The following is a 15,000-nucleotide window of genomic DNA, read 5'->3' as shown; positions in this document are numbered from 1 at the left end:
CTCCAATGGAACCGTACGCTGCAGATGGAGAGCCAACAGCAAAGGCCAGAAGAAGAATCAGGAGTCGTCTTCAGAGCTTCCTCTGTTTCATTACTGTTGGCATGCTCCGTCCCATTCAAGAATGGACTATTCAGCATGCACGGCAAACGGAGCAGACGGACTGGTTCATGATCCTCCATGAACTAATGGCATTTATTTCTGTTATTATTTTGAGGGGGGTGACCAAGGTTCCATCTCTGCGTGACAGCTGGTCAGCATGCCTGGGAAACCCACTTATCACTGGAATTATGTCACGAAACCGTTTCCAAGACATCATGCGTCACCTACGATTTGATGACATGTTTACGCGCAGTGAGCGAGTGCAGACAGATAAGTTTGCTGCAATTTCGGATGTGTGGGGATCGTTTGTTACCAACTGCATCACATGCTACAACCCTGGTCGACACATCACAATTGATGAACAGCTTTTCCCATCGAAGACTCGCTGCTGTTTCCTGCAGTACATTGCAACAAAACCCGACAAATTTGGCATAAAGTTTTGGGTGGCTTGTGATTTGAAAACAAAGTACATCTGCAATGTCCTCCCATATCTTGGAAAGGACCCCAGTCGTCCCAGTGAGGAGAGACTTTCTGAGAGTGTGGTGATGAAGCTGATGGAACCATTTATGGACAAAGGCAGGACGGTCACCTCGGACAATTTCTTTACATCACTGACACTTGCACGACGACTGCTCAGCCGGAAAACCACCATCCTCGGGACAGTCAACAAGATTCGCCGGGAAATTCCTCAGTCAACTACAAAGATGGGAAAAGGGCTAAGTGTCAGATCAACCATTGCTGCAAGAGCAATCGCGCAACTGTGCGATGTGTTCATTGCCACAAATACACATGTGGCAAATGTAGGAGAGAGATACCGTGGCAGTGCCAAGTATGTCACGAGTCTCAATAAGAGGATGAAGGAGATTCTTCTAAATATGTGCACAGTTGCTTTGTTATTATCATTATTTTTATTTTATTATTTTTTTTTTTTTTACACAAATAAAAGCCATTGAAAACAAATCACAGTTGTTCTTTTGCACATTTCTCACACCACACTGTCATTAAAAATAAATAATTTTTGTGTTCTCTTTGGGTCAAATGACACCTCTCTGGGTTTTATAGGTAAAAAGTTCATTTGACACCTCTGTGGGACTTCTAGTGTTAATAATACTTTGCACTGTAGCCACTGGAACTTGAAAACATTTGGATATGGCCTTATAGACCTTTCCTGATTTGTGAGCAACCACAACGCGCAGCTGCAAAGGGTATGAATAATTTTGGACATGCCACTATTTGTTCAAATATAAATGAAGGCTAGGATTTTTTTTCCACAATGATGTCTCTTGTACATTGTCTTGTTATCTTCTGGGAGACACCTGTGTCATTTTAAATCAAGAAAAAACTTGCTTGTTGAAAAAAAGTAACTTTAAGTCAAAATATGCCAGGGGTATGAATACTTTTGGGCTTGACTGTATATATATATATAATTATTTAAGCATTTTCTGCCTCTTCCTGGACTAATATCTATTTCTGAGATATTATGTTCAGATTTTTTTTTATTGTAGAATTATAATATATATAATTAAAATTTTATATATATATATATTTAAATTATTTTAAATATTTTTTTAATTTTAAAAGAATATTATTTATTAATTTTAAAAACATTTATTTTTATTTAAAAAAAATATTTTTGAAACAATTTTGAATGGTAAAAATAAAATTTTAATCAGTTTCTTATTTTATTTCATTTTATTTTATTATCACTAGACATTTCAGGCGACTCCATTTTATTTCCAGGCGACCCCAATGTTGAACAACCCTGATTTAACCTACCACGGCAGAGCAGTGGACTGTCAAGGAGTAAAATTGTTGTTTTTTTAATTAAATGTTTTTATTTATTTTAAAAGTTAAACTTTTTCATTTTAAAATGTATGTATATATTTTTTTATTTAAAAAAAAAAAATCTAAAATTGAAAAATATCATATTAATTTATTATTACTAGACATTTCAGGCTACCCCAACGTTGAAAACCCCTGGCTTAGTGTGAGACATCATACTTACAGGACTTTAGTTTGGAATGTTGATGGAAGAAAGGACGGGAAAATGTAATTATGTTAAAGCTTATGTTTTCAGTGGACAGCAGCGGTGCTGAACACGCACAATACTCACGCACACAAACGTGCACACAGTGAGTGTTTGTGTGGCATTTGTGCTAAAGTTTTCATGGCTGTATATGTGTCTTTAGAGCTATGATATCTTTCTGATTAAGTCTTTACAGAGAAATGACAGGAGTGTGTGTTTTTCCATCAATTTGGACACACGTACACTGTGCACGTGAGTGCATTCACAGGCCGGCCTCGATGTTAGGTTTAATTATTAATATTAAAACCATAGGTCTAACTGCTCAGAGTGAACACACACTTAAGGTGATGCATATGTACATTGTATATGTGCGTATAAGCACAGGCCGACTGGCCTCAGAAGTTCACCTACTCTCTTTGAAGTTAGAGCGGCACCGCCTCCGTCCCACGCTCAATGACAGTAAAAATGCAACAAAAAAGACATTTCTGAGCATTTAGAAAGTTGGTTAATGATTTAAACTAGTATTATGAAAGCCTTTATGGAACTAAATATGTAATGCCTATTGAATTAAAGTACTATACAAATATATACATTTTGACACCTTTTAGCATCTGTATAGAATAATTCCAGTCCCCAAAGAGTTTTTCTTATACATACCCAGAAACATCTTTAATGATATAGTTCAATAAAGTCATATCAAAATGTGTAATAAGAGGAAGCAACTCTATGGAATAAATTAATTATATGAAAAAGCGCAAAAGCGAAAAATGCGTTATTTCTATTTTCATTTTATTTTCATCAATGTACATTTAAAACCTAAAAAAATGGGTGTGTCTTCCATTACAAGCATCTAAAGACATACGACTTAAAGTTAATTACAATTTAATAATGTTAACCATGTTGAAAGTTTTGTACAAAAAAAGTCATATGTACATTAATGATGAAGTGTAAAAAATGTATGTTTATTATGAATGATAGACATCCTAAACATGTTTACAGTTAGCATTGTTTTTAAAATAAATGTATATATTTTTACTATTTTAATGTATTTTTGCAATCAACTAAATTAAAAACTATTTTTAAAACACTTGAAGGCTTAAATCTATTCTGTGGCTCATAATGTAGTTTATTTTTTCTAGAAAAAAATTTGGCTGGTGGAAAATGTGGTTGGTTTATAACTTTAAGAATCTACTAGCCATGCTGGCTGGTGATCTAAAAAGTTAATTTAAAGCACTGATTGTGACCTACTGTATGATAGTTAGTGGGATATAGATTTGTTCCAAGCCATTATTGTGTGAATGATCCTGGTACCAGGATCACTGATCCAGATAACTTACAATATCTGACAAAGAGGAGATTTGGAGCTTGGAGGAGGTTTGGGTGTCTGAGTGAACTCTCCTTTGGTTATTTTTATTGTCTTTAATTTCTTATCTTCATGCAGTTCTCTTCTCTCCTTTTTTTCTCTTCAGTTACCATTGTAATTAAGTATGTAGCATTATTATTTTTAGTGAGCCAGTAATAATTAATAATTATGAGCTCATTTATAATCCATTTTACTTTGTCTATAATATCATTATCAAGCATTAATCTTTGTTAAAACCCTTATTGGTTATTATTCATGTGTGTTTTAAATCAACAAATCACTTCATCTGTTTTGTTTTGCAGATTTTATTTGATTTTTTTCACAATAAATGATACATTGTTACAAAGTGATTGTATCAGGTTGTAACATAAAGTCATTAATGTTTCCACATTTTTCAACAAATGTTTAATTATTTGTTGGAAAAACAGATTGTGTCACTGAGGATGGATGCGGGTGAAGATCCTCTTCTGCATCCACCTGATGAATCGGTTCATTCGACTCTTTTTCTTCTTTCGAGATTCCTCCACCTTCACTGGTGACTGCTCATGGAGGAACGTGGGCTCCTCAGTGAGAGACTTGGGCTCCACATGGAGGGACGTGGGCTCCTCATTTAGAGACGTGGTCTCATCAGGGAGTGACGTGGGCTCTTCAGTGAGAGACTTGGGCTCCTCATGGAGGGACGTGGGCTCTTCAGTGAGAGACTTGGGCTCCTCATGGAGGGATGTGGGCTCTTCAGTGAGAGACTTGGGCTCCTCATGGAGAGACGTGGGCTCCTCATTTAGAGACGTGGTCTCGTCAGGGAGTGACGTGGGCTCTTCAGTGAGAGACTTGGGCTCCTCAGGGAGTGACGTGGGATCTTCAGGGAGAGACTTGACCTCCTCATGTAGTGACGTGGGCTCCTCATTTAGAGACGTGGTCTCGTCAGGGAGTGACGTGGGCTCTTCAGTGAGAGACTTGGGCTCCTCAGGGAGGGTCGTGGGCTCCTCAGGGAGGGACATGGTATCTTCTTGTTTCCCCCGAGGTTGAAACAAAGCCGTGATCTGTTCAGCTGTAACTTCAGCAACGTGGTGCATCAACTGTGGAGAAAATGAGTTCAGCATCTTCCTCCTGATGTCTTTGGGGTAGGCTTCATGAAGTGTCTTTATGATGGAGGTGATCATCTCATCCCTGGTTGAGCGGGACATGTTGACTTCATGTGTGGTGGAGCCTAGGGCAGCTAGAACACCATCTTCTACCCCTTTGGTGACTCCAACTGCCATCTTATCCAGCTTCATGGAAGGCATGGTGAGGAACAACCTTGGTTTAGGCACCCACAAGCCCTGAAGCACCTTTGGAACCACGTCCAAAACCACGTCCCGGGGCTGCTGGAGATGTTCAGAGCAGGAGGTTTGCTGATGCCTCTCAGTGAGCGCCTCCCCAATGGCCTTTGCCTCTTTCATCATCTTTGCTGATCTATGAAATGAAATCATAAAGTTAGCTTCAAAACAGCCCAAAGCAGCAGGTGTTTAAAGTGCAAATGTCTGTCAAATATAACCAGAGGTGAAAGTAATGGATTACAAGTACTAATGTTACTGTAATTGAGTTGATTTTATTGGTACTTGTGCTTCTTTCAGTATATTTCTAAATCTGTAATTTTACATGTACTTCAGTACATTTTTCAAGAAATAAAGTCATTCGTTGCATTTTTAAACCCAATCATTACTGAGAAAATTATTATTATTTTTCATTTAAAATGATCAATGGACATTGTGAAACTATAAAAAATGAAATGACCAGACAACAATGAAATGCATTTGTACTTGTAATTGAGTAGGATATATCACTACTCTTTACACCTCTGTATGTAACTCACATAAAGTTTGGAGGCATGAGCTCTGGAGCGCTGATCAGCCTTTGAGCATCCAGCTGAATATCCCTCATCCTCATGCTGTCGTTGACCTCCCTCGCCATGCTGAGAAGCATCCTAACCTCATCATCATCATCGTTATCGTACTCCTGCAGCTGAAAGTCCAGCAGCTGCACCCTTAGACTGCGTTTGCTCATTACATGGAGGTGTCGAGCCATGTCTTCAGGAGTCACCTCAGACAGAAGTTGGTTCTCCTTCTGTAACCTCAGGAGTTCAGCCACCATAGCTACATGAACTTTGTAGGAGGGCATATGCCAACAGTTCTGAAAAATCTGTCTATAAACAGGAGTGTCGAACAGCACCCCGATGGGACGATAGGTGCCTTCTTGAAAAAGCTCCATCGATGCTCAGAAAAATACACTCAGAGAAGGAAATATACAGATAATAATGAACAAAAGTAAATGAGTCAAGGAAATGTCAAAGAAATAGTGATCAATGGAGAAAAGATGCTGAAGAACTGCTTATATTGGAACATGAGTGAACACTGTGAGCTCTATGAGAAGATGAAAGAGCTTTAGAACATGAAAGCAGGAGATAACTCTTTTTCTATTGGCTGTTGCAAGGAGTGATGTAAACAGAGTTGTCATGACAACAGAGTTCTGTGTTATGTTTGTTTACACACGTGTGTGTGTGTGTGTGTGTGTGTGTGTGTGTGTGTGTGTGTGTGTGTGTGTGTGTGTGTGTTTGTGTGTGTGTGTTGGGGGGGTTCTTTGTTAATCCCTCATTGGTTATTATTAGCATTTGAGGAATAGGTTGAATGTTGTCCAATGTTTTATTTTATTTTAGACTATTTTATTCAATTTAAATTGGCTGAAAATGAAATATAAAACAATCTCACGATGGCTCCTTACTTTGGTTTTAATTCACATGTCAAACAAAGTAAAAACAAAATAAATACTAATAAATTAAAAAAAACTCATAATTAAACTAAAATGTTTTTCAAAAATAAAGTATATACAATTAAAAGGTAGATATAATTGTAATGACATGGGTTATTATGGCCGCTATTTTTTAATCATTTATATGTCATATAAAGATGAGAACATGTATGAACATGTACAAAGTATGAGAACAGCATTAATGTCACCTGATTTCCTCTCAGGGATCAATGATTTACTGAATCTGATCAGGTTTAATGATTAAGTTCTGATCAACTTAGTTTAAATTAACCTAATTTAAATCATCTTCTGTGTAATGTTGAATTTGACGACGAGATGTTGCACTTTGTTACTTTTGTCCCCCATAGTCAGGGCGAAAGTAACACCATGCAATACACTGAAGTTAAAAAACAAAAGAAAACCAAACATTTTTTTAGGAAAACAACAAAACAATGAATTAAAAATAAATAAAAAAATAAATCAAGTATAAACTTTGATTTTCATTAGTTAATTGTTTATTAATTCATTATTTTAACATGCATTTTACTGTAACTCTGATGAGTTGTTAGAATGTAACATTCTAATAGCGTTGCTCCAATGGACTTTTATTTTGTAAACCAGAAGTTCCCACTGAAACTGTTGTACTTGAGGTAGCTTGCTGACTGTGAATGTTTACCTACAAGACACGGACAAAAGGTTGGAATAAAAAGAACTAAAAGACAACATGGACTGAGTTATTCTTAGTTAACCTGGCACAACAGTTCGAACACTGAGCAGGTGAAGATGATTAAAGCTGATCACATTTTCAGAGCGCCGCTGCGCTACACGAAAAACGGGCGGAGCTTCACAGGCACAGCAAAGTTAGCGTGCACTGGAGGCTCTGTAGTTAGGAGTCAGTGATGATTTGCGTTGCTTTTTAGACAGTGTTTGTGGTGATTTAGGCAGAGTTTAATGCAGCCAGGACAGGAGGAGAGAGGGCGGTGCACCTAATAAGCGGTCCCCAGAAAAACTTCCCCATAAAAAACATTCTTTGCCCCACGGTGACGGCGTTTCATGCCGATTTTGTCCATTTCCCCGTTTAACCGTTTTTATTGGTTGATTCCGTTAACGCTGATTTTATAGAGCCCTATACTAATTACCACTTTTGTAGCTATCTGTACACAGCAAATCCAGCATGCCCAAATTAACACTGTCAGATTTGATTTCAACACTTTTAAAGTGTCTATATGGGTCCAGACCAGAGAGTGTTAATTTAACTCTTTTTGGAGAGTTGGTACCTTAACTCTAATTAAGTGTCAAATACTAAATCTGTCTGGAGTTATTAATTTAACACTAACTCAGTGTTAGAGTCTAAATATTAACTCTTCAAGAGTTTTTTTCTTTTAACTACATAAAAGTTATTTGTAAATAATACTAAAAAAGGTATACATTTTGTTTTTAACTTTTAGAAATTCATTGGGAAATAAACATTTAAGAGGCAATGATTTTCTGAAATACATTTATTTCAAAACATGCATCACAATTAGAAAACAATTTCTAAAACATGTAACAATGTGGAACAATGTACATGCTCTCACTTTCATTAGAATATTGCTTATCTGTCATATGTGATTCTGATGTCTGATTCTGGGTCAGGGTTTCGTACGTAGCAGAGCAGCTTCACGCTGCGATCTATTGAAAGTCATCCCTCGATCCAAGCTTTTGTCAGACGCGTCATATATTTAATTTGTTACATTTAAACTCATAAAATACAACAAAAAACGGCATAAAAACTAACCCTAACCCTACAGCCGTAAGGTTACGACCTTTACATTTTTACTCAGGCTGAAAAATTAGCACATATGATGACGATCGCGAAATAAGTAAAAACACATTTATTCCAATAATATGTTTTTACATTAGTTTTTTATCCATAAATCCTGAATGCTTTGAGCTACATGACTGAAAATCCACACCATCTATAGTGAGGAGGGGCTGGACCAGTGGTAAGATTTTGGAGGCTCTCCCCCAAGGTATAGGGGGTCACCTGGGGTCATAGGTGGTCAGAATACGGCCTGTTGAAATAAAAACGGCATCCCGTGGTGTCAAGGCAACTAGGCAGAGGTCTGATTTTTACATATGTTTATGTTGCCTATAAGACCATCTGGGAGGCGTCGACCCCATGCGGATCGGACCTTCCGTTGCGAAGTTACAGCCGTAAGGTCACGACCTTTACAGTGGAAATGGGGGTGCAACTTGGACATCTTTAAAGATACTCAAATGAAACCAAGTGTAGGTCATAAGGGAGCCCTAAGGAGTGTGTGTGTGAAATTTCAGCTTTTTAGCTCAAAATTTGAGGTCAATAGGAGCCAAAAGGTGATTTTAGGCCTTTTGGTCCGAATGGGTTACAGGGATTGTTTTCAAAATAGACATTAGTTTTTTATCCATTAATCCTGAATGCTTTGAGCTACATGACTGAAAATCCACACCATCTATAGTGAGGAGGGGCTGGACAAGTGGTATGATTTTGGAGGCTCTCCCCCAAGGTTTAGGGGGTCACCTGGGGTCATAGGTGGTCAGAATGCGGCCTGTTGAAATAAAAACGGCATCCCGTGGTGTCAAGGCAACTAGGCAGAGGTCTGATTTTTACATATGTTTATGTTGCCTATAAGACCATCTGGGAGGCGTCGACCCCATGCGGATCGGACCTTCCGTTGCGAAGTTACAGCCGTAAGGTCACGACCTTTACAGTGGAAATGGGGGTGCAACTTGGACATCTTTAAAGATACTCAAATGAAACCAAGTGTAGGTCATAAGGGAGCCCTAAGGAGTGTGTATGTGAAATTTCAGCTTTTTAGCTCAAAATTTGAGGTCAATAGGAGCCAAAAGGTGATTTTAGGCCTTTTGGTCCGAATGGGTTACAGGGTTTGTTTTCAAAATAGACATTAGTTTTTTATCCATAAAACCTGAATGCTTTGAGCTACATGACTGACAATCCACACCATCTATAGTGGGGAGGGGCTGGACAAGTGGTAAGATTTTGGAGGCTCTCCCCCAAGGTTTAGGGGGTCACCTGGGGTCATAGGTGTCAGAATGCGGCCTGTTGAAATAAAAACGGCATCCCGTGCTATCAAGGCAACTAGGCAGAGGTCTGATTTTTACATATGTTTATGTTGCCTATAAGACCATCTGGGAGGCGTCGACCCCATGCGGATCGGACCTTCCGTTGCGAAGTTACAGCCGTAAGGTCACGACCTTTACAGTGGAAATGGGGGTGCAACTTGGACATCTTTAAAGATACTCAAATGAAACCAAGTGTAGGTCATAAGGGAGCCCTAAGGAGTGTGTGTGTGAAATTTCAGCTTTTTAGCTCAAAATTTGAGGTCAATAGGAGCCAAAAGGTGATTTTAGGCCTTTTGGTCCGAATGGGTTACAGGGATTGTTTTCAAAATAGACATTAGTTTTTTATCCATAAATCCTGAATGCTTTGAGCTACATGACTGAAAATCCACACCATCTATAGTGAGGAGGGGCTGGACAAGTGGTATGATTTTGGAGGCTCTCCCCCAAGGTTTAGGGGGTCACCTGGGGTCATAGGTGGTCAGAATGCGGCCTGTTGAAATAAAAACGGCATCCCGTGGTGTCAAGGCAACTAGGCAGAGGTCTGATTTTTACATATGTTTATGTTGCCTATAAGACCATCTGGGAGGCGTCGACCCCATGCGGATCGGACCTTCCGTTGCGAAGTTACAGCCGTAAGGTCACGACCTTTACAGTGGAAATGGGGGTGCAACTTGGACATCTTTAAAGATACTCAAATGAAACCAAGTGTAGGTCATAAGGGAGCCCTAAGGAGTGTGTATGTGAAATTTCAGCTTTTTAGCTCAAAATTTGAGGTCAATAGGAGCCAAAAGGTGATTTTAGGCCTTTTGGTCCGAATGGGTTACAGGGTTTGTTTTCAAAATAGACATTAGTTTTTTATCCATAAAACCTGAATGCTTTGAGCTACATGACTGACAATCCACACCATCTATAGTGGGGAGGGGCTGGACAAGTGGTAAGATTTTGGAGGCTCTCCCCCAAGGTTTAGGGGGTCACCTGGGGTCATAGGTGTCAGAATGCGGCCTGTTGAAATAAAAACGGCATCCCGTGCTATCAAGGCAACTAGGCAGAGGTCTGATTTTTACATATGTTTATGTTGCCTATAAGACCATCTGGGAGGCGTCGACCCCATGCGGATCGGACCTTCCGTTGCGAAGTTACAGCCGTAAGGTCATGACCTTTACAGTGGAAATGGGGGTGCAACTTGGACATCTTTAAAGATACTCAAATGAAACCAAGTGTAGGTCATAAGGGAGCCCTAAGGAGTGTTTGTGTGAAACTTCAGCTTTTTAGCTCAAAATTTGAGGTCAATAGGAGCCAAAAGGTGATTTTAGGCCTTTTGGTCCGAATGGGTTACAGGGATTGTTTTCAAAATAGACATTAGTTTTTTATCCATAAATCCTGAATGTTTTGAGCTACATGACTGAAAATCCACACCATCTATAGTGAGGAGGGGCTGGACAAGTGGTAAGATTTTGGAGGCTCTCCCCCAAGGTTTAGGGGGTCACCTGGGGTCATAGGTGGTCAGAATGCGGCCTGTTGAAATAAAAACGGCATCCCGTGGTATCAAGGCAACAAGGCAGAGGTCTGATTTTTACATATGTTTATGTTGCCTATAAGACCATCTGGGAGGCGTCGACCCCATGCGGATCGGACCTTCCGTTGCGAAGTTACAGCCGTAAGGTCACGACCTTTACAGTGGAAATGGGGGTGCAACTTGGACATCTTTAAAGATACTCAAATGAAACCAAGTGTAGGTCATAAGGGAGCCCTAAGGAGTGTTTGTGTGAAATTTCAGCTTTTTAGCTCAAAATTTGAGGTCAATAGGAGCCAAAAGGTGATTTTAGGCCTTTTGGTCCGAATGGGTTACAGGGTTTGTTTTCAAAATAGACATTAGTTTTTTATCCATAAAACCTGAATGCTTTGAGCTACATTACTGACAATCCACACCATCTATAGTGGGGAGGGGCTGGACAAGTGGTAAGATTTTGGAGGCTCTCCCCCAAGGTTTAGGGGGTCACCTGGGGTCATAGGTGTCAGAATGCGGCCTGTTGAAATAAAAACGGCATCCCGTGGTATCAAGGCAACTAGGCAGAGGTCTGATTTTTACATATGTTTATGTTGCCTATAAGACCATCTGGGAGGCGTCGACCCCATGCGGATCGGACCTTCCGTTGCGAAGTTACAGCCGTAAGGTCACGACCTTTACAGTGGAAATGGGGGTGCAACTTGGACATCTTTAAAGATACTCAAATGAAACCAAGTGTAGGTCATAAGGGAGCCCTAAGGAGTGTTTGTGTGAAATTTCAGCTTTTTAGCTCAAAATTTGAGGTCAATAGGAGCCAAAAGGTGATTTTAGGCCTTTTGGTCCAAATGGGTTACAGGGATTGTTTTCAAAATAGACATTTGTTTTTGATCCATAAATCCTGAATGCTTTGAGCTACATGACTGAAAATCCACACCATCTATAGTGAGGAGGGGCTGGACAAGTGGTAAGATTTTGGAGGCTCTCCCCCAAGGTTTAGGGGGTCACCTGGGGTCATAGGTGTCAGAATGCGGCCTGTTGAAATAAAAACGGCATCCCGTGCTATCAAGGCAACTAGGCAGAGGTCTGATTTTTACATATGTTTATGTTGCCTATAAGACCATCTGGGAGGCGTCGACCCCATGCGGATCGGACCTTCCATTGCGAAGTTACAGCCGTAAGGTCACGACCTTTACAGTGAAAATGGGGGTGCAACTTGGACATCTTTAAAGATACTCAAATGAAACCAAGTGTAGGTCATAAGGGAGCCCTAAGGAGTGTTTGTGTGAAACTTCAGCTTTTTAGCTCAAAATTTGAGGTCAATAGGAGCCAAAAGGTGATTTTAGGCCTTTTGGTCCAAATGGGTTACAGGGATTGTTTTCAAAATAGACATTAGTTTTTTTATCCATAAATCCTGAATGCTTTGAGCTACATGACTGAAAATCCACACCATCTATAGTGAGGAGGGGCTGGACAAGTGGTAAGATTTTGGAGGCTCTCCCCCAAGGTTTAGGGGGTCACCTGGGGTCATAGGTGGTCAGAATGCGGCCTGTTGAAATAAAAACGGCATCCCGTAGTATCAAGGCAACAAGGCAGAGGTCTGATTTTTACATATGTTTATGTTGCCTATAAGACCATCTGGGAGGCGTCGACCCCATGCGGATCGGACCTTCCGTTGCGAAGTTACAGCCGTAAGGTCACGACCTTTACAGTGGAAATGGGGGTGCAACTTGGACATCTTTAAAGATACTCAAATGAAACCAAGTGTAGGTCATAAGGGAGCCCTAAGGAGTGTGTGTGTGAAATTTCAGCTTTTTAGCTCAAAATTTGAGGTAAATAGGAGCCAAAAGGTGATTTTCGGCCTTTTGGTCCCAATGGGTTACAGGGTTTGTTTTCAAAATAGACATTAGTTTTTTATCCATAAATCCTGAATGCTTTGAGCTACATGACTGAAAATCCACACCATCTATAGTGGGGAGGGGCTGGACAAGTGGTAAGATTTTGGAGGCTCTCCCCCAAGGTTTAGGGGGTCACCTGGGGTCATAGGTGTCAGAATGCGGCCTGTTGAAATAAAAACGGCATCCCGTGGTATCAAGGCAACTAGGCAGAGGTCTGATTTTTACATATGTTTATGTTGCCTATAAGACCATCTGGGAGGCGTCGACCCCATGCGGATCGGACCTTCCGTTGCGAAGTTACAGCCGTAAGGTCACGACCTTTACAGTGGAAATGGGGGTGCAACTTGGACATCTTTAAAGATACTCAAATGAAACCAAGTGTAGGTCATAAGGGAGCCCTAAGGAGTGTGTGTGTGAAATTTCAGCTTTTTAGCTCAAAATTTGAGGTCAATAGGAGCCAAAAGGTGATTTTAGGCCTTTTGGTCCCAATGGGTTACAGGGTTTGTTTTCAAAATAGACATTAGTTTTTTATCCATAAATCCTGAATGCTTTGAGCTACATGACTGAAAATCCACACCATCTATAGTGAGGAGGGGCTGGACCAGTGGTAAGATTTTGGAGGCTCTCCCCCAAGGTTTAGGGGGTCACCTGGGGTCATAGGTGTCAGAATGCGGCCTGTTGAAATAAAAACGGCATCCCGTGGTATCAAGGCAACTAGGCAGAGGTCTGATTTTTACATATGTTTATGTTGCCTATAAGACCATCTGGGAGGCGTCGACCCCATGCGGATCGGACCTTCCGTTGCGAAGTTACAGCCGTAAGGTCACGACCTTTACAGTGGAAATGGGGGTGTAACTTGGACATCTTTAAAGATACTCAAATGAAACCAAGTGTAGGTCATAAGGGAGCCCTAAGGAGTGTGTGTGTGAAATTTCAGCTTTTTAGCTCAAAACTTGAGGTCAATAGGAGCCAAAAGGTGATTTTAGGCCTTTTGGTCCCAATGGGTTACAGGGTTTGTTTTCAAAATAGACATTAGTTTTTTATCCATAAATCCTGAATGCTTTGAGCTACATGACTGAAAATCCACACCATCTATAGTGAGGAGGGGCTGGACAAGTGGTAAGATTTTGGAGGCTCTCCCCCAAGGTTTAGGGGGTCACCTGGGGTCATAGGTGTCAGAATGCGGCCTGTTGAAATAAAAACGGCATCCCGTGGTATCAAGGCAACAAGGCAGAGGTCTGATTTTTACATATGTTCATGTTGCCTATAAGACCATCTGGGAGGCGTCGACCCCATGCGGATTGGACCTTCCGTTGCGAAGTTACAGCCGTAAGGTCATGACCTTTACAGTGGAAATGGGGGTGCAACTTGGACATCTTTAAAGATACTCAAATGAAACCAAGTGTAGGTCATAAGGGAGCCCTAAGGAGTGTGTGTGTGAAATTTCAGCTTTTTAGCTCAAAATTTGAGGTCAATAGGAGCCAAAAGGTGATTTTAGGCCTTTTGGTCCGAATGGGTTAGAGGGTTTGTTTTCAAAATAGACATTAGTTTTTTATCCATAAATCCTGAATGCTTTGAGCTACATGACTGAAAATCCACACCATCTATAGTGATGAGGGGCTGGACAAGTGGTAAGATTTTGGAGGCTCTCCCCCAAGGTTTAGGGGGTCACCTGGGGTCATAGGTGTCAGAATGCGGCCTGTTGAAATAAAAACGGCATCCCGTGGTATCAAGGCAACTAGGCAGAGGTCTGATTTTTACATATGTTTATGTTGCCTATAAGACCATCTGGGAGGCGTCGACCCCATGCGGATCGGACCTTCCGTTGCGAAGTTACAGCCGTAAGGTCACGACCTTTACAGTGGAAATGGGGGTGCAACTTGGACATCTTTAAAGATACTCAAATGAAACCAAGTGTAGGTCATAAGGGAGCCCGAAGGAGTGTGTGTGTGAAATTTCAGCTTTTTAGCTCCAAATTTGAGGTCAATAGGAGCCAAAAGGTGATTTTAGGCCTTTTGGTCCGAATGGGTTACAGGGTTTGTTTTCAAAAAAGACATTAGTTTTTTATCCATAAATCCTGAATGCTTTGAGCTACATGACTGAAAATCCACACCATCTATAGTGAGGAGGGGCTGGACAAGTGGTAAGATTTTGGAGGCTCTCCCCCAAGGTTTAGGGGGTCACCTGGGGTCATAGGTGGTCAGAATGCGGCCTGTTGAAATAA

At 40.6% G+C, this 15,000-nt stretch overlaps 1 protein-coding gene across 1 annotated transcript; it reads right to left on the bottom strand.

The window, feature by feature from the left end:
* Nucleotides 1–3,922: 3,922 nt before the first annotated feature.
* LOC114461081 (uncharacterized) lies at nt 3,923–5,855 on the bottom strand. Its single transcript, XM_028442919.1, has 2 exons — nt 5,341–5,855; nt 3,923–4,940 (listed from the first exon to the last, which is right to left on the bottom strand). The coding sequence occupies exons 1-2, from the start codon at nt 5,733–5,735 to the stop codon at nt 3,923–3,925; spliced, it is 1,413 nt and encodes a 470-aa protein (XP_028298720.1). The 5' UTR covers nt 5,736–5,855.
* Nucleotides 5,856–15,000: the final 9,145 nt, after the last annotated feature.

Source organism: Gouania willdenowi, unplaced genomic scaffold (assembly GCF_900634775.1).
Source record: "Gouania willdenowi unplaced genomic scaffold, fGouWil2.1 scaffold_93_arrow_ctg1, whole genome shotgun sequence".
NCBI lineage: Eukaryota > Metazoa > Chordata > Actinopteri > Blenniiformes > Gobiesocidae > Gouania > Gouania willdenowi.
This window is presented reverse-complemented; position numbering and strand designations above follow the sequence as displayed.

What these genes read in the sequence shown, in the direction of transcription:
- LOC114461081 (XM_028442919.1), bottom strand. Translation starts at nt 5,735, where the DNA reads ATGGAGCTTTTTCAAGAAGGCACCTATCGTCCCATCGGGGTGCTGTTC. An exon ending in CTCATGCCTCCAAACTTTAT is followed by an intron (nt 4,941 to 5,340) that starts GTGAGTTACATA and finishes TTCATTTCATAG; the next exon opens with ATCAGCAAAGATGATGAAAG.